We start from the raw sequence: 19,950 nt of genomic DNA on the forward strand, positions 1-19,950 counted from the left end.
AAATTTCTTATCATTTTGATGATTCCAGAACCTTGCAGTACACACCAATACTTATATGCTAGATGATCAACCTTTTCTGATCGATTCCACAACGTTTCTTTCACCATGCAATCGCATGACCATAACTGGTCTTTATCTTTAATTAAATATATATATATATATATATACATATATTTGAATCTAACACATCATATGCTTTGACAGGGATGCAGTACGTTTTTTTTTTCTTAAATAAGAAATAGATGCTTACAGGGAAAAGAAATGAAATACCATCATAATATATAAAATTTTGCTCCCTGGTTTGCCCATTGTTCCCCCCCCCCCTGCATGTTTTAAAACAGCATAGTGCCTCTTCTTGTTCAGTGGAAAGCTTGATCATTAACTCATTTACTGATTTGATATGGGGTGTGCTATTAATTAATACCCGTTCTGTTAACCTACATGTATATGCAACTCGAGTTCAGAACTATTTGGCAGTATGCTGCTTAACTCATCTATTAGATGAGTGAAAAGCAGAGTAAATGTATACAACATACTCTAGATAAAGCAGCATTCATGGTTTATGTATTTATATACCTGTAATTTTGAATAGATTTAGGAAAAATAAAGGGACATACAAGGATACCCACAGGAGTTTGAGCGTATCATGGGGGTGTTTCACAAAGATCCTAAGTTGAACTTATCTCTAAGTTGGACTTAACAATTATGGAAAGCCGTTAGCATCTATGAAAACATTTTGTACAAGTTATTATAAAAGGCATATACCGGTAATGTTGATTCAAATCATTCATATTTCCATTATCATGGAGATTTTATGTTCTTGATGTGGAATTTATAAAACTCTAAACTATTTGAATTTTTGCCCTTTAATATATTTTATTTCAAGGCTACAAATTGCTCTCTATAATGTTTAAGTCCAACTTGGAGTTAAGTTTGACTTAGGATCTTTGTGAAACATCCCCCAGATCAGTGAAAATCAAAAGGTATCCATATGATCAGATAGAAGTTTATTTTTTCTTAATGTAGGAGTGAAAATTCAGGTTAAAAAAGCAACAAATAAAAAATACACACATGTACGAGGCATGTCTGATATAATTTCTTTTTATTGAAAACATTGGCAAAATATAATTTGAAAGGTTGGTCACAATACAATACATGAAACACTGAATTTATTAGCAAAGATTGTACTCGCCATAATAACCTTGACCTAAGAATTATAGTAAAAAGGGGTCCAAGGATGTGCCTAGAATCTCTCTGTCTGTAACCATGGTCTGAAATGTGTGGAAGTTTCTTTTTCAAGCAAAGTACCCAGTTTACAACTTTCTGAGTAAACATTGAAAGGTACAGGTGTATTTAGAAAAAGTGCCATGTTTTGTACCGAAATGTAAGTGTTTCTCAAAGTGATTTCATTTTCCAACTAAACATTTTATAAACATACATTTAAGTACTATCTCTGTAACCATACTATGTTAAGAGCGAAGTCGTATGGATTTATGTAGACTAGTCTGATCAGATTAAACGGCTTGGTTTAAGGGGATTCTCTAGTTTGAGAGACATTGTGGTTAGATGGAGAGAGATAGAAATATATATGCAGAGGCATAGCTTATATGAGTTCAAAAGAACATTCCATCTGTATATCAGAATTATTTATTAGCATAGATTTTCATTTTATGCAATCAGGAGCTCTCTGCATAATATACTTGTAAGTGCAGAGACATGCTAGTACATTTACATTGTTTAACAAAAAGGCAACAATCTTTTTATAATGGAGTCTCAATCAAAGTCTTGTACAAACATTTTAAAGGTCATCATATATTTCTGTTAATTTGTTATCCTAATTTCCGGTATATTAACTTACATGTATGTCTATGTGCTACACAGCATTATAGAATTTTCTTGATTGAAAGTGTTATACACAACAAAATCACTGAAAAGGAAATTGTATTTTTATATCCGTGTTTATGTATTAAATGAAAAGAGTTTATAATTATTTCAAATAAAGACTTATAAAGGCAAACAGTATTTGTGTTCCCTAGATATTTATGAATAAGTACGAGTTTCTGTACGCTACAAGCAGGTATATATATATATATATATATATATATATATCTATAGGCGTAAAGAAAATGGTCATAAAATGTCAGAGTTGAGAATTCTCGCACTTTTATATATATATCTTTTAGGCTACTTTCTCTACATGTGTGATATGAGTATATTGATATATTAAGGGGTGGTTCACACTTCAATAAATGAGCATTGCCAGACAGAGTTTCTTAAAAACAAGAGGTCAGACTTTGTAAAACCTCAAGCTGATCATTGCATGTCTATTTAGAAACAAACTTTATGCCAAAGTCTTCTCATGCAACAAGTCTGCGATTGCGATATGACAAATACAAATATATGATTATTTCATTAAGAATCCTCAATATTTATTCTGCAAAATCTTGGAGATAGACTGCCACTCTATGCAAATCATTACAGACATTTCTTTACATTTTTAACAAGTCTGAAGAATTAATAATCAATCTCTGTTACAAATGGCAGAATTGACATTTGAGTTTAAGTACATTTTTTTAATATTCTAATAATTTTGAATTTAGTTAAATATCAAGTTGCATCACCTATCAGATGAACCTCTTCAGGAATATTCTAAAGATAATTGCTATGATATACCCTGTTCTACTTGGATATTATAAACTATAGAATTATTTTCCACGATTGAACATAATAATCTTCTTACACAAGCAAAGCAATATCTTATGGGATCCATTGCATCATACCAAATGAAATCAAATGCCAGTGACAACACGGCATATTGCTGTAAATGGTCAACAGATGCTGTAATAATAATCTGATAATTTTCCATAAAGTTCATGTACCACATGGATATACAAGATGAACATTATTCACAGATGAAAATAATTTGACATATGAATACGTTTTATGAACGCAAAATTTTAATGAGGTAGTAGTTTATTAATTTTGCGACATGATACTATCTTGACAAAGGGGCATTCACAAAACTTAATAAGTTACTTGCATCCAGTATTTTCCTGTTGTACAGCACAGAAATACAAATTCAAATGATTTTATTTTTATGAATCATTTACTATTACAAGTATAGGTACATGTACCTCTGAAAATTATTGCACAAATTATGAGACAAGTTTTTCTTCAAATATTTCATTTGCAAAATACTGTATAATCAGTGGCAGATCCAAGATTCTCTGATAGGAGCAGATAAATTTCCTCTACCCCCCTAAAAAAAAAGAGAAGTCCTTTGGCCTTAGCCCTCTTCCTCTTTCCTCCCCCTTTTTTTTGACAGGGAGGGGGAAGGGGGATCTCATGCCTCCCCCTGGATCCGCCACTAACGATGAATTAATGATGACTTTACGATAAGGCAATTTTTGGAGTACGTGTTGGTCCTATCCACTTGTGACCTTGGAAGTAAAGCTAGAGCTTACTACAGCTTACTTTTTCTGGTCAACCAATCAAAGTCCTGAAAAAAAGAAAGACAAATTCATTTTCATTTATTGTTTAATACGCTATGATTTTTGTTCCTCAATTGTGATCAAAAACACATTATAGTTTGCATACTTTATGCTTTCTAATTTATATAAATGATGACAAAAATGAATGGGCTGGCTTGTTCCTTTTGTAATTTTGGAGCTGTGTGTAAAATTGTGTGGCATACGGTCCCTGTACAGCTAAGATCTTCAGAGAGAGAGAGAGAGAGGAAACACTTACGGCCCCCTATATTTATATACATTTAACTTGGCCAACTTTGAACCTGAATTTTGAACGACGGAACTTATAAAAACAAGGTACCACTTTATCGAAATGGGGAGGGGGTGGGGTCATTAGGAGTTCTTAGACCATTTTGAGGGGAAGGGGCTGTCGGATCAAATTTGCAGTCACGTTAGAAGGAATTTTCTGACAAATAGGCCAGCAAGCAAGCAACAACAACGGAATTATAAATATATGTATAAAAAAAAAAAAAACATATTTTTTTAAAGATTTGCGGATAGAACAGAAACTTTAGGGGGAGGATGGAGGTTGTCACACCCCTTCCCCTTCCCCCTTCAGACCAGGCCCCACAATACTTGACTTACCTGCTGCTTACGCTGAGCCTGTGGACTAACCATCACATTGATGAGTACTGGTTGGTTGGCGTGCTTGGTAAGACTGAGACGAAGCGCATCCTCCAGCTCGGCGGGCGTGGTCACGTGGAAGCCGACGCCCCCAAAGGCTGTCATCACCTGGTCGTAGCGAGCGTCAGGCATGAGGGCAGTCGGCATGAGGCTGTTGGTTCAATAAGATGGATGAAACAAGGACGTAAATTAATCCAAATATTAGTCACATTATGATATGATGGGTGACTATCTAGAAAGAGATACAGTGAAACCTGTCTATAAAGACCGACCAAGGGAGACAAGAAAAGTCGTCATTATAGGCAGGTGGACGTTATGTACAAGTTCCTTCAGTAATTATACGTGTTTCAATGAGAGACCATTTTCAAGGGAAACAACAAATGTGGTCTCGGTAGACAGGTGGTCTTTCTATACAGGTGGTCATTAAAGCAGGTTTGAATGTATATATATGCACATGAAGACTAAATAATCTGAAGAGGAACAACGAGGAGAAAATTTGGCTACGAAATAAAATATTGAAATGAATGATCCCTTTATAAAGTGTATGCTCTCTTTGCAGATCTTCAAGCTCTAACAAATTAATTCTGGATGTCCTACAAACAAGACAGTGTGGTGTTTTTTCCTTCTATGTTATGGATGCCCCTTCTCCCCACCCCCCTCCTTCACCCCCCCCCCCCCCCCCCCCCCCCCCCCCCCCCCCCCAAAAACAAAAAAAAAAATAAAAATCTCCACCTTGTTTTATGGTTGATTTACTTGAACTGCATAATCATGGACAAATGTACAAAGAACTTCAGGGATACAAATTCTATGTTTGAGATGATCTCAGAACTGATAGCGATACTGATAAGTTTTCGGGATACCAATTACATGTACAAGCATTTTGCTTTTCGGTGTTCCTAACCATAGTTTTGTTTACCGTTTTAATTTGATAAAATGTTATTGTTTTCATTTGATGTTATTTTATGGTTGAATCATTAAAGACGAAAATACAAAGTTAGAGAAGATAAGAGATTTCCAGACGCTAACCTGTGGGGGCGCTCTTCAGGTGGGGTGGCTTCCCATGTTTCCTTCTCTGTCCCGAAGCCAATCCCATTATTGTTGATCACAACAATGAGCACTGGAAGATTGTATCTGCCAGTGAAATAAAAATCATATATTTTATGTCATGTTTCTCCCCTGTTGTATACAAATAGGTATAGCTAATGTGTGTGTAAACGCTATTGAATCATTTCTAAGGTGCTCCATATATCTCTTTGTAACTCCATACCTTCCCTACCCTTTTCCCCCAAAAAAATGAATACAAAATAAATAAAATAAAAATAAAATAAAATAAAATAAACAATACTACTACTAATAATAAAAATAATAGATAAAATAAAAATAAAATAAAAATAAAATCAATGTAAAGAATTTTCCCCAAATCCATCCTCATGTGTATCTGGTACATTTGCATATATGTCAAGACAGACTACCTCTTTTGAAAACTTGTCCGCTAAGACTAGAGCCAGAAGGCTGTTGACTCTATGTAAAAGTATAAGAATTAATTGATTAAAATTAATGCCCTTCTGGCTCTGTGCAGACAAAATATATCTAATGAATTTCAATGGACTGACCTAATCTATAAATGAAACATCTGGGGGGTGTTTCACAAAGATCCTAAGTCAACTAAGTTGGACTTAAAAATCATGGAGAGCCATTTGTAGCCTTGGAATTAAATATACCGGTATTCAAAGGCATTCATAAATTCCACATCAAGAACATGAAATCTCCTTAATAATAGAATAAACTGAATGATTTGAATCAACATTTTATGCTTTTTAAAATAACTTTTACAAAATATTTTCAAAGATGCTAACAGCTTTCCGTAATTGTTAAGTCCAACTTAGAGATGAATTCAACTTGGGATCTTCGTGAAACACCCCCCAGTAATACTTACCTGCAGATAGTCTCCACCTCCATCCCTGAGAAGCCAAAGGCGCTGTCTCCCTCCAGACACACGACACGCTTGTTTGGCCATCGATCCCTGGCGAGCAAGGCTGCGGCGATGTTGAATCCCATTCCAACGCCCATGGTTCCAAAAGTGCCTGCGTCAAGTCTGTACAGAACATGAAAGGGTAAAAATAGTAAATATAGTTTATATGATGCCTTCTTGTATAGTGCTCATATCCATCATGCTGTATAATATGCTCCTGGTGCTCCAAAACTATTACCCTGGTCATAGCTGAGCAGCTAAATATGTAGTGCATAGGCATATTGGGTACCCCTGTACACCTGGGTGGAGAATGTCAAATACAGATTAATGCCTTACTTAAAGAACAACAGTGCCTGGCTGAGGTTCAAACCTTCAACCTTTTTTATTGAAAGTCAAGAGAATGAATCATTCTACCGTGATGCATGCACAATACAAACTAATCAGTTATATCAAATGAAATAGAAGAAAAATATGATGCTTTGTTTGGTTATCGATCCCTGCCCAGTAGAGCTGCAGCTATGTTGAACTCTCTACCCACACCCATTGTTCTATAAGGGCCTGCATCAAGTCTATAAGAATATAGAAGAATACAAGCTAAAACACAAGACCATGTATCATTAAAGCAATGCTTCAGGAAAAAAATATATAACTTCAACCCTGTTAAGCATCATTATAAATCCCTGACAGGTACTTGTCGAGCTTGACAAAGTCATCAGTTTACAAACTTTCCCATTTCCTAAGGTGAAAATATATTTTGGGAGGGTCAAAGGAGACAACTTTTAGATATGAGACAGAAAATTGTTTTGCTGCAAACAAGTCATGTACATGGAAGAAGACATTACTTTGATAAGGCCAATGATATTCCCTCTAGATAATATCTATGATAAATGTAATATTTTGTAACATTACAAAATTATCTTACCTGTGTCTTGGAGAATGATTGAGAAGGATCGTCCTTCCAATGTCCATGGTGTTAGCTCCCTCGCTCACTATCAGACTGTCCTTGGGAATCATTGCTTGGACCTAGACAAGAATAAAAAACACTTCTGATAAATTCAATTCAATTCAATTCATTTATGTCCACAAAACAGTCGTGTGAAGTGTACAACAATGCAGAAAAAAAAACATTAAAATATTACAATAGTAATATAAAGATGCAATAAAGAACAGTACATATTTAACATGATAATTGGGAATATGTTGGGGGGGGGGGGGCTAGCAAAGGCCGACGTTCGGATAAAATAATGATCAAGCAAAACCATATGTATGTATCGTTCTAATTCAAAGTCTAATTTCTTACAACCACTCTCAATAAAAAAGAACCACTACCCCCTACTCTAATAAACATATCGATAAGGTCACAGCCCAGCTTTCTCTATAAATCATTCCTTGCACCAATAAAGAAATATTGTTATGCCTCTAATCTTGCATTGTTTTTTGCCTTTGTACTAAATAAATATGATTCCTGTAAAATTTGTTTAACATTAATATCACAGACTTGCTGACAAGCAGTCTCTCTGACTGATGCTAATGTTAGTGTGAAAAGAAATAAAGTAAACCCATGAATCACTTGATCAATCAATCAATAATTCAGTCAATTAGTCAGTCAATCATAAAATCGATCAATCAACCATTAAGTCAGTTGTATAGTCAGTCAGTCAATCAATCAGTCAGTCAGTCAATTAATCAATCAGTCAGCCAGTCAGTCAGTCAATCAATCAGTTAGTCAATCAATCAGTCAGTCAATTAGTCAGTCAATCAGTCAGTCAATCAATCAGTCAATCAATCAATTAATCAATCAGTCAATCAATCATTTAGTCAGTCGATTAATCACTCAATCAATCAATCAATCAGTCGGTCAATCAGTCACTCATTCAATCAATCAGTCAATCATTTAGCCAATCAATTAATCACTCAATCAATCCATCCATCCATCAATCAATCAATCAGTCAATTAATTATTTAGTCAGTTGATCAATCAGTCAGTCAATCAGTCATTCAATCCATCCATCAATCCTTCCAAGAATACCTTCAAATATTACAATATCATCTGCAAAGCTCAAACAGAATGACGATACACTTTCACATTGGATTTAAGCCCTTCTGGAAATCATCACAGCAATGCCCTTTTAGCTCCCAGAAGTATTACCTTAGAGATTGCTGCATAGTAGTTCATAGGAACAGACATGTCGCTGGCTAGGATCTTACTCTTCTCCTCATTATCTTTGACCTTTGACCTCAGACTCTGCCACCAAGGGGTGTTGGAGGGGTAGGACCATCCACCCCTCGCACTGGAAGTCTTTCCAGCATCTATAAGCTGAAATGACATAAATGTGGTTCATCATGCAACTTTCAACTTCATTTTTAAATGTCTCAGCGTTAATGAGACAATCATTTCTTGCATTCTTTCAAAGTAGACATGGTAGGGATATTAGAAGGATGGTTCATCACTAAGGCTTTAATTGGTTTTGAAATTTATATTTAAAAAAAAAATGATGATCAGCATTTTCTTACATTCTCTATTAGCAGTTCTATTCATAATATAAAACAATAAAATCACTACATCATCATTTAAGCAAACTGAAGTTTGTTACTTTCTTCAAAGCATATTTTGTTACTGAAGATGGGTGGGGGAGGGGGTGGGGGCTAATCAATTATCATAATTTATACATATATTTAAAAATATATTTTCTACAAAATTCTAAATCTTGGAATCTTTAAAACTGATTTTGAAAAACATTTTTTTGGGGGAGAATCATTACGATATGATACCTGTTGAGTAACAGCTTGTAAGTCCCCAGCTAGTCCAATCACATTGTCGCTGTTAATGTTGTTACCCAGCTCCTCATGACAAATATCAATCTACATAAGCATAACCAAAACATAAGCAAATATATTCACTGCACATGAATGAAAGTATAAAATAAATAGGATTAATGGTAATTTCATAATAATTAAGAAAACAGAAATGAGTCATTGGTAAATGTAGGTAATTAATATATAAGTCTGACAGAAGTGTGTGAAAATAATTTTTTTTTTATAAATATATGTTTTCATAAACTATATTGAAAATAGTGGTGATGCAGGTTAATGACATTCTAATGACCTATAAGTAGCTAAAGATGGGAATAATAGAATAATATAACTTCCAGTAGGCATGCCAGAGAGAATAAAAAATGAGTATAAAAGTCTAGATTAAAGAAAGAAAAAACTTATAATGACAAGTGGCAATAGAGTCAATATCAATAAACATGTTAACAATCATAGTTGGTTAGATTGAAATCATAACATATATGGTAATACTAACTTGGATAAACTTTGTTTCTTCCCCAAACCTAGGTGGTCTTCCGAAATGAAGCATCCAGTTCAGACGAGCTCCTAACAGAAGGATCACATCGGCTTGTAACAGAGCTCTGTGATTAAAGGAGCGAAAAAACAAAAGAAAGCCAAATGATATAAATTATCTGTTTTCCTTCACCATTTTACCGAACTGAAAGATTTGATTCAGATCAAAGAGCTCCTTACAGAAAAAAAGAAAGGAAAAGCTCCAAAAACATCACTTTCCATTTAAAATATCTTCCATGTCTATATCATGTCTTGATCTCATAAATTAATGTGCCTAACAAAATTAAAAACATTAAACAAATAAATGAAAGAAAGTTACCATTGAATAAATATAATGAAAATGAACACCTTCAACTTATGTTGTGTTATCATTATTTCTCTTCTTTGAAAGTCTGGATAGGAAAATGAGATTTCAATTGGTTTAGCCTCGGGGTAAGAAAAAAGGGGTAAGGGGAAAGGGGTAAGGGGTAAGGGGTAAGGGGTGAGGGGTAAGGGGTAAGGGGTGAGGTGGGGAGACAAATACGTTCATGTCAGAATGGGAAAAAGTGTGAGCATAGAAAATTTTAAAAAAGACAGAGGGGAAGTACAAATTTCGATTTAATTCTGTTTCATAAAGATAAAGACAAAGCCAGACTCAACAAAAATGCGCCAGTATATCCGCTCGGCGTGGCAGCTCAAAGACGAGACGGGTTCAGTTCATTGTCAGCCGAGGTATAAATAGATTTATAGCGAAATTCAATCAAAGTATTTATTTAAATAAGGAAACAATGGACTACCTCAAATATTCTGTCTTGCATCTTTACAAAAATCCTTAAAATATTGTCAACAAATATTACTGTACGTCGAGGACCTCATAATTATTTGATAAATGTTATCAAAGTGATCGACACAACCCTAGCTGCAGTATAATAATGGAAGAGTCCAAAACCAATTACAGGTAGGAATTACGTAACAATAACAATCGGATGATCACGCGCAGGCAGGCAAGCTAGTTACTGTAGGTAAATAAAACATGTACAAATACATGATCTATTTACAAGGATCCGACTGCTATAAGTTAGCTATATACTTCCCTTCCCATCGTGCATGTAAACTGGTTTAATTATTGATTAATAAGTGATTTATTAACAAAGAGACCGGCTAGTTTATCTGACTGGCAATTGGACCTTTTCATGATTACTTAATTGTCAAAACATTCTGCTATGACAAGCGCTTGCATGTAATACTTGTGCCGTCGAATAACAATTAGCACTGTTTTGACACTGAATAAAGGTGGAAAGAGGTGAAAATGGCGGACATATTGAGCGCTGTGCCGCTGGTGGAAAACTATACGAGTGTTTCTACGGCGGTGGGAGTCGAGCAGGCATGGCGCTACATGAACGAGAACTATTCACGATTTCAGATCGCAACATTCGGCTCTGGGCTCGTTCATTTCGTAAGTACAATGATCAAACCGATCAAAACACGTTTTAGTTTTACAATTAACCTATAGTTTTAACCTAGTATCGGCCCTCGGGAAAATTGTCGACCTTTGATCAATGACCGTAATGATTGCTTTAGTAAGCAGTTCATATTTCATCAGAATAATCCAGTTGAGAAGAAAGCAAAGAAAGGGGCAAACAAATTTGGGCCCGTTAGTCACAAAATTGCCCAGAAAAAATATATACAAGCAATACCCATTGCAAGGTGATAGAAATATTTTTTTCACCAATATATATATAATTTTCCTGCAAACATGTCATTAATTTCAATGGAATTCAATCGTCGTTTTTCTCTTCTTCAATTATATCTTTCTTGATTATATGTTTAAGTTGTTATGAATAATATTCTGATTGTAAACATTTGTTTGCGGTCTTTTATTGTATCTCTTTCAAACTACAGGTATCGTACATTTTGATTTCTTTACCATCAGTCCTCTTCCAATTCATTCCTCAAATGCAACGCTTCAAGATTCAGCATGTAAGTTCATTTGTCAGAAATATATATTTCACAAACTAAATGCGGACATACTACTAAGTAATAAACATTGGAATATCAGAGTTCTACACTTGAAGAGTTAACTAAGATAAGAAAATACTCAATCAAGTTTTTATTTTTGTTTTAAAACGTAATCATCGAATTTAATACCAAAACAAAAATTGATACATAAACAGGAACGCCTCCATCTGATGTATTCAACACATAAATCAGAAGATGTTAGGTAATCATTCGAGATTGTGTTAGCCTTAGATAAACAGGCCTTGGTTTATCAAATAAAACAACATATCTAGATAGTTACGACTTGCAAAATAATAGCACATTTTTACCTATTAACTAAATGCAAAACGAATAATAACCGATGTTGTCTTTTTTAGCCCTGTTTTTTTTTTTTTGCTACTGTGTTTTTATTTTCGTAAAGACGTGAATCCTCGTTTCAGACAAAATAATGTTCGAGGAATTACATGTATATAATTCCATTATCTCTACCAGAATCAATCGCTTTTTGTAACTTAATTAGATCCAAGATTCTCTGGCGGACGGGTCACACAAACACTTCTGACAATCAAATATATTCGAAAACAATTTTCACATTCAGGTACCTTTTAAGTCAAAAATTTGTCTATGGAGTGCAAACACTTGGAACACGCCATTTTCGACAAATTAAAAAATTCAAAGCCTGCGTCTCCTACTGAAATGTGCGATCATAAAAATGTCACATTACTTAATCCATGATTTCTATGGGATATATTTTACAGGATATTGAAATTGCCGATTTTTTTCAGAAATAGATGCGATCGTATTACCCCCCCCCTTAGTACATGTAGGTTTTGCAAAAGATGCCCCCCTATCAACCAATGTGGCCGGTGATTTTGTTTTTTCTATAGACCGAAAGTGAAGGAACTTATTAGTACAAATTGAAGGGAAATGATGATGATCACTGCTTACAATACGTAGAGATAACCAACATTGTCCTGATTGTCTAGGGCATCATACGACTTGAAAACGAGTAATTATAAGAATACATTTATATGATATGAACATAACTATATATATTTTTTTGTAGGACAAACCAGTGACAGGGGCCAATCAGTGGGAGTGCATCAAAATACTCCTTGTGAATCAGTTCATCATTCATATCCCATTCTATCTTGGAGCCTATTTCTATTGTGAACTTGTCAACCTGCCCTTCAGCTACGAAACAATGCCCGCATGGTAAGCAGTTTTCAATCATAATTTTCTTGTCAATTTACCGTTCAGCTACGAGACAATGCCGCGATGGTATAATTAATATAAGCAGTTTTCGGTTCAAACAAAAAAACTTCTCATTTTCTTAAACATTTTCCCTTGGGTAATTGTTTGTTATTATTATGTAATAGAGTCGTTTAGATGTGTTGCTTTTCTCTTCCCTATACTTCTACCATTATCAGAAAGCAATGCAAGGGCGGACCTATAGGGTTCTGTGTACGTAGATACCAGATTAGGTTTAAAGGGGGAGGGGGAGGGGCACGGGACGGTTGCCCCTTAAATCCAACAGTGTGGAATGTATCCGTCACTGAACTATTAAACACTAGACTCAAAAGTGGAAACGTGACATTTGTTGATGAGTAATAATTATCGTTCACATTAAGTTTGTTTATTTATTTCAATACGTTGGATTAAATAAAAATCTTTCAGCCGCAAGGCTGTTTTTCAAAAAGGTTATACCAACAACATTTAGTCTTCTACCAAATATAAATCAAAATGCAAAGATAATCAACCGGGATAAAGGGAGGAGATAAGAGAGGGAGGCATAAATTTATTTTCCTGACATTTTTCTTCGGTTTCCTTTCTCATGCACCTATACATGAGCTTGCAAATATTTGTAAATAAACTGTTTTGTAATGTAAATAGGACTCAAAAGGACGTAAATTGCGGTTCACACACACACACACACACATAGTTTGCAAGAATCTTCAGTCAATTTGAAGGAGGCAGACTTAATCAGAAAAAGAAGGGGCGGATGGAATTTGTCGCCCCTCCGCCCCTGGAACCCCCCCCCCCCCAATTGCCATTATTATGATTAAATCCACAACATATTGTTCTTTGTTTTTCCTTATATCTATGTAGGTACGTTACACTGGGTCATTGTTTTGCTTGTCTCGTAATCGAGGATACGTGGCATTATTTCAACCACCGTCTCCTGCATCACAAGAGCATCTATAAGTACATCCACAAACTACATCACACCTGGCAGGTGAGTGGGCGCAGGTGTGAGGACTGGAGGATGGGGTAGGGACCCGGGGTGGCGTACTCAGATTTGGTTTGGATGGGGGTGTGCCGCTCAGGCATAGAAACCCCTATCCATTTCAAAGGGTCATTTGGGGGATTTTTCTCGAAATAAAGGCCCATTTTTCACAATTTTCTGGTGTTTGCAAATTTTGAAAAAACGAACCTATGTTTAGGATTTTGTGGTGTGAAAAAGTGACCCATTAGAGCGGCACATCCCGTACTATGTCTAAATAATTGAGAGTAACGCCCCCGGGGTAGGGAGATGCGATATAATTAGAGTTGGTATGGTCAGGTCTAGTGGATAAGTCATCCGGCTGTGAATAACGAGGCACGGGATCCGAATCCATATGACAGCACTTAAAAAAACGCAATAAATGAAATGTAAAACTTGGACTTTCAAAAATAAATAAATAATGGCAGCGTAGTGGTGAACGTTGTAAAACTAATAGAGTACAGTTACCACACGACACAGGTGAGGTAAAATGTAATGTGTAACAGCTATAGAGGTAAACTCCTTGAATGCAACAGCGCCTTAATTATCATGCCGGGTATATACTACCGAGGCTAAAGCCTGGTTAACAAAATCCATACGCCCGTAGTTGGCATAGCAAATTATATACATGGGACAAAACTTCATTTAACTTTTATTTTCGTATGTTCTATCTTACTCCTATTTTTGTTTAGGTCGAAGATGCTTTTATGTGATTTCATCATTTTGCACAAGCGCTGATGTCAAGTGGATGTGTCGCACTAAAAATATTATTACTATTGTAACTATCATCGTTATTATCATCGTTATTATTATTATTATATTTTAAAATATTTTATACAAGTGCAACATTAGCAAGCGCATAGTCCGGAATAAAAGAATTTCAACAACATTTAGTGGAAGTGATTGGCTAAACAGATAAATAGATATAAAGACATACAATCTCTATACCGTGTATAGGGCGTTCATTGATCTTGAGATTTGATTAGGGTTCGTTAACCCCAACAGTTTATCACTAACCTTTGGAATAACTTAGCATTTCAGATAAATGAATGGAACACGAAGGGCATTCAAATAAATATCATACTATCAAGAAGGCATATTATGCAGACGTAGAATAAATGATCGGATATAGTTATTGTCAGTGAACAATTATTATTGTAAATACCATCGGTTATTGCCATAAATAAATGCAATTGCATAGAATAAATTAGCAATTCTCTTGACACAGAATGGAAATCCACAGCGTATGAGTCAAATCAGAGACCATCTCATTTGGAGCTGAATAGCTCCATATTGAAGCTAAATCCGCTTCAAAGTAGTAATTGAATAACTCATCCGCGATTGGAATTCATTACAATATTATTATTTTTTCTGCGGGTACTTCTATTGTGACGATATACCCTGAGTTGACTCTTCCCCCTCCCCAAAGTGGACTTCTACTCCTGTTTAGACAGTAATAATGGTTTCCCCCCTTTTTAGGTGGTCTGTTATCAACAGACCACCTATTGATTTCGTCAGAATTTTCTTTCTTCTTTATTATTATTATTTCTTTATTTTTATTTATTTCTTCACTTTTTTGTGTGTCGGATAACGTAAGATTGGTTATGTCAATTTAATTCAATTTTGGCACAGTCATAGGTCATTATCATGAGACGTGACAGATACATTTTTAAGGTCATTAGGTTATCGTGACGTCATCCAGGCGCCATTTTGTGAAATCACGTTATCCATCATATCTTCATGATGCATCAGCAAAGGTCATTCATATTTATATCACATATACTTTAGGTCAAGGGTCAACAGGTCATGTCATCAAAGGTCACATAAATGTCATGACGCGCGCGTATGTGCGCGTCAAAATTTAAAATTGCTCAAAATCACTAAACTATTAAACGAGAGTACGAATCAGGTCATTTTAAGCATTTCAAAATTTTCCGTCCGTAAGTGTCCCCGCGCGCGGTGTGCGCGCTCACAGCGCGCGGAAAAGGTCAAATTCAAAATGTTTACATGATTTAGATTCCTCTTAACGTAATTGACAATTTACATTAATTTCAGTCACTCTTCATATTTCATAAGGCCGTGAGCGTGCGTCAAAGTTCAAAATCCGCGCGTACTGCTATGGGCAATATAGTGTAAATTTGATCAAAAACATGCCATTTTAAAAATCGAAATAGCTCTTCAGATAGTCCATTGACCCCCAATTTTTATATCATGGTTGGAGAAAGCATGAGTTGGAGATATGATTTCATACCACCCTGACTCGTACAAAGTGAAATAAAGTCATCATATTGGCATCTAAACTCAAACAAATGTATTTTGTTGATGACGTCATTTTTGTCTTTTTTTATTTGAGATTATCTCACTTATCGGTGAACGATTTTCTCCCAGATTTTGATATATTGTAGCTGAGATAATTCTCTATCAGAAATATGCAATTTATTTTTCATTTGAATGACGTCATCATAGTAAAATATTCGATTAAAGGCGACAATGCATAATTTGTCATATTTGCGTGTTATGTCTATGGGAGGTCACTTTTTTCAAAACATGCATCTGCATGACAATGTGTTTTGACCAGTATCTCGGTTATTATTCAACAGTTTTCTCCCAAATTTTAGTATGTTGTAGCTGAGACTATTTGCTATCTAAATATTTCCTCATTTTTTCAATCAGATGTCAGGATTATGTTCATACTTATCATCGTCATCATCATCATCATCAATATCATCATTATCATCATCATCATCAATGTCACCATCATCATCATCATCATGGTCTGAAGATGATGATCATCAACAACACCATGATCATGATCATTATCATCATCATCATCATCATGGTCTGAAGATGATGATCATCAACATCACCATGATCATGATCATCATCATCATTAACATTATCGTTTTTATCATCATATAACATTTTCATTATCATGATCATCATCACCTTTACTATCATGATCATCATCATGTTCATCATGATCATCATTGTTTACATGTCTATATAACTTCTCCCATTCTCAAATCTATAAGACTTAGACAGACCACCTTATTCGTCTTCGTGACGAATTAAATTTCTAGTTTGTTGTTGATCTGAAGATAACATTTTATTTTTTTGTTATGAATTCAGTCTCCTTTCGGAATGGTGGCTGAGTATGCTCACCCAATAGAAACCATGCGTAAGTTTTTATCATTGCTATAATATTATTTTGTCCTTCTTTATAAAATATAGTTCAGATTACATCAACCAGAGAGTGTTAATAGCACGAACCAAAATCTTATTTACTCTTAAACAATGAAAAAGCAAACTATTAACAAAATAATATCGAGTCTAATCTTTCTAAATTGCAAGATGGAGTTGCATTATCATTACGGTTTTTGTTTTGTTTTGTTTTACGGTATAGGTGTCCTCCGATTCTTATGACATAACAAAGATGTGTCACAGCGGGAGTTAGGGTAATGGGGACCCCACTGGAAATAAGCTCTCGGGCTTTCGTGGGTTATCCTGTTCAAGCTGACTTAATGTTGATCTGTCCTTCTTGTATAGTGTTGTATGTTGGAATAAAAATCAATCAATCAATCAATCAATCAAGTGGTTTTAAACGATCAAACAGCTCTCTTTAATAATTATTACCGATCTGCGAAGTGTATAATTATCTACAATATCTTATCATTACTAAAATATTGTTGATGTGTTTCAGTCTTGGGTATGGGTACCATGTGGGGCATCCTGCTCTTCGGGAACCATCTCATCCTCCTCTGGGTATGGATGTGGATACGGCTGATTGAGACCATCGACGTTCACTCCGGCTACGACATCCCACTCAACCCCATGCATCTGTTCCCATTCTACGGAGGTATGACGTCACAATTGAAACAAAAAGCTCTCGCGAAATTTTGTTGTTGTTTACAAGGCCGATGTCATGACCCGGTGACAATAATAGCTCCGTGGTTAACTTCCTACACAATGCGAAATAGTCAATTCATAAGTTCCACCCTGTACCAAACACTGAACAGAACCCTAGCCCTAACCTAAAACGTAATTGCAATCCTAACCCTGACCGTATACCCGGCCCCCCACTCAGGGGTCGGAATGACCGCATGCGTGTTGCCAAAATGTCCGGTAAAGGGGTACTTTTCGTGCGACAAAGTCCGGCCCGAGAATTGTAAAAAAAGGGGTGTATTTGACTTTCACCCGGAGATTTCTTCAAAAAAGGGGTGTTTTTTCTTCTTTTTTCTCATCTCTTTGGACTCCTGAGAAATTATTCCGAATTTAGGGGGGTACATTGAGCATTTTTCCTGATTTAGGGGGGGGGGGGGGGGTCTTCAAAGCAGGAAAAGGCCGCGAAAAGCCCGCGAAAGGGGGGTTCGAAAATGTTGGCAGTCCTCAGATAGGGGGTGCTTTAAAAAATAGGGAACGAGCATAATGCGTACCATAAATAACACTGAGTAGGGGGGGGGGGGGGCCGGGACCGTATATCTCTGACGAAATAAAGCCAGGAACGAAAGTCGCAGAAACAACATGTCTGGTTGCACATTCTTTGAGCATTCTGGAAATAGCTGGTGCATGAATTGGGCTTGCTTGCCATTACGCGACCGATTTCAATCAGTTTCATTGCGTTTTTGTTTTTTGTTACAAATAATTTTCGTTTCCGGCCGTCAAGTTGGAAACGATTAATTACACGTAAGATTTTGTTGACGGTTACTTTGTTTTTCTTTTATCACGCTGTAAATTTGGAAGCGTGAAATTACTTTCTTCTTCTTCTTAATTTCCTATTTATTCTTTTTATTATTTTACTACCATGATTATCAAATTCTCTGTTTGTTTTAATATGGGGGATTCAACTACATATATTTTCAAGAGGGTGTGTGTTCTTGACAGACACGCTCTCCTTCTATGCCCTATTAGGGACTTTTAGATTTGCGTGGACTGATACGTGTGACGTCCATTCAAGGTAGTGCATTAAAAAGACGTCGATCGTTGCAATCCACGTTGTCGTTCTACAAATCTAAAAGTCCCTATTGTTGAAATACACGTATCTTTGTTGCACAACAAAATAGCTGTCATTTCAAATCATTTTCTTTTTTTATATATTTACTACAGGCGCTAAGTTCCACGACTTTCATCACATGAACTTCCAAGGAAACTACGCCCCCACGTTCACTTGGTGGGACAAGATATTCGGTACTGATATTCAGTTTAAAGAATATTACAAGATGAAGGAGGAGGAAGCAAAGAAGCAGAAGTGATCATGGAATATCCCCGAGGATTAATATATATATTCCAAAATTGAATTTAGCATTATAAGCAAATATAATAATAATTATTATAATTATATTTGCTTATACAGCGCCTAACACTTACTTTATCATAAGTCTCTAGCGCTCTACAATAATGCAGCATAATATACAGTGCGTTCCTTCTCTTCAAATTGATGTTAATCACCCATGCATGAAATATGCAAATGAGTTGCATCAAATGAAAGAGGTGGATCTAAGCTTTACAAATATTATGTGTCATTTATTGATTATAATTGTGATCATAAGTTATGATAAAACATCGATAATTCTCGATTTCTTTTTGTCTGGGACGTACTGTATAAATAAATCTGTTCTTCGAGTAATTTGAAATGAAATATTTCAATTGGTACTGACGTTCAGTGTGAGGAATATTACAAGATGAAGGATGAGGAATCGAAGAAGCAGATGATTGTGTTCATGAGATATTCCTGATGATTAATATATATTCGAAACTTGAATTTAGCATTGTAAGCAATATATAGATAAATCTTTTCTTCGAGCAATTTGAAATGTTATGTTTCAAACTGGTACTGATGTTCAGTATAATAATATACTAAAAGATGAAGGAGGGAGAAGTAAAGAAGCAGAAGTGATCATGAAATAATACAGATGAATAATACAGATTTATAAATTGAATTTAGCTTGATAAGCAATAATAAAAAAATATGTTCTTCGAGTATTTCGAAATGAAATATAATTGTAACCGATGTTCAGTGTAATAATATACTTCAAGACCAGGGAGGATGAAGAACTAAAGAAGCAGAAGCGATCATGAAGTGATACTGATGATTCAAATTCAAAAATTGAATTTAGCTTGATAAGCTAACAATTTAATAAACATGTTCTTCGAGTAATTTGAAATGAAATACTTCTAATTATAATATCCAGAATGATAAATACCAAAGGGTGAATGAGGATGAAGTAAATTGAATTTAGCATTAT

At 35.3% G+C, this 19,950-nt stretch overlaps 2 protein-coding genes across 2 annotated transcripts in view; one reads left to right on the plus strand and one right to left on the minus strand.

Annotated features, from left to right (window-relative positions):
- Nucleotides 1–2,606: 2,606 nt before the first annotated feature.
- Nucleotides 2,607–19,950, minus strand: part of LOC586415 (2-hydroxyacyl-CoA lyase 1) — a 38,971-nt gene continuing 21,627 nt past the window's right edge. Inside the window, exons 10-17 of the mRNA XM_030990619.1 lie at nucleotides 9,431–9,536; nucleotides 8,896–8,985; nucleotides 8,273–8,440; nucleotides 7,046–7,146; nucleotides 6,088–6,246; nucleotides 5,178–5,282; nucleotides 4,113–4,302; nucleotides 2,607–3,499 (exon numbers count right to left, since the gene is read on the minus strand). Of these exons, the coding sequence (XP_030846479.1) occupies nucleotides 3,464–3,499; nucleotides 4,113–4,302; nucleotides 5,178–5,282; nucleotides 6,088–6,246; nucleotides 7,046–7,146; nucleotides 8,273–8,440; nucleotides 8,896–8,985; nucleotides 9,431–9,536 (955 nt within the window). The 3' untranslated portion in view covers nucleotides 2,607–3,463. The remainder of the gene's footprint in view (nucleotides 3,500–4,112; nucleotides 4,303–5,177; nucleotides 5,283–6,087; nucleotides 6,247–7,045; nucleotides 7,147–8,272; nucleotides 8,441–8,895; nucleotides 8,986–9,430; nucleotides 9,537–19,950) is intronic.
- LOC100891893 (methylsterol monooxygenase 1) lies at nucleotides 10,486–19,021 on the plus strand. Its single transcript, XM_030990622.1, has 7 exons — nucleotides 10,486–10,903; nucleotides 11,350–11,427; nucleotides 12,512–12,660; nucleotides 13,555–13,681; nucleotides 16,838–16,886; nucleotides 17,409–17,564; nucleotides 18,812–19,021. Exons 1-7 carry the CDS (start codon nucleotides 10,757–10,759, stop codon nucleotides 18,955–18,957), a joined length of 852 nt encoding a protein of 283 aa, XP_030846482.1. The 5' UTR covers nucleotides 10,486–10,756; the 3' UTR covers nucleotides 18,958–19,021.

The sequence above is a fragment of the Strongylocentrotus purpuratus genome, unplaced genomic scaffold, assembly GCF_000002235.5.
Source record: "Strongylocentrotus purpuratus isolate Spur 01 unplaced genomic scaffold, Spur_5.0 spur5_scaffold_19, whole genome shotgun sequence".
NCBI classification, from domain to species: domain Eukaryota; kingdom Metazoa; phylum Echinodermata; class Echinoidea; order Camarodonta; family Strongylocentrotidae; genus Strongylocentrotus; species Strongylocentrotus purpuratus.

Excerpts from the sequence above, each read along its gene's own strand:
- LOC100891893 (XM_030990622.1), top strand. The coding sequence starts at position 10,757 with ATGGCGGACATATTGAGCGCTGTGCCGCTGGTGGAAAACTATACGAGT. Across the intron at positions 11,428-12,511 it reads AACGCTTCAAGATTCAGCAT|GACAAACCAGTGACAGGGGC; the intron begins GTAAGTTCATTT and ends ATTTTTTTGTAG. Across the intron at positions 17,565-18,811 it reads TCTGTTCCCATTCTACGGAG|GCGCTAAGTTCCACGACTTT; the intron begins GTATGACGTCAC and ends TATTTACTACAG.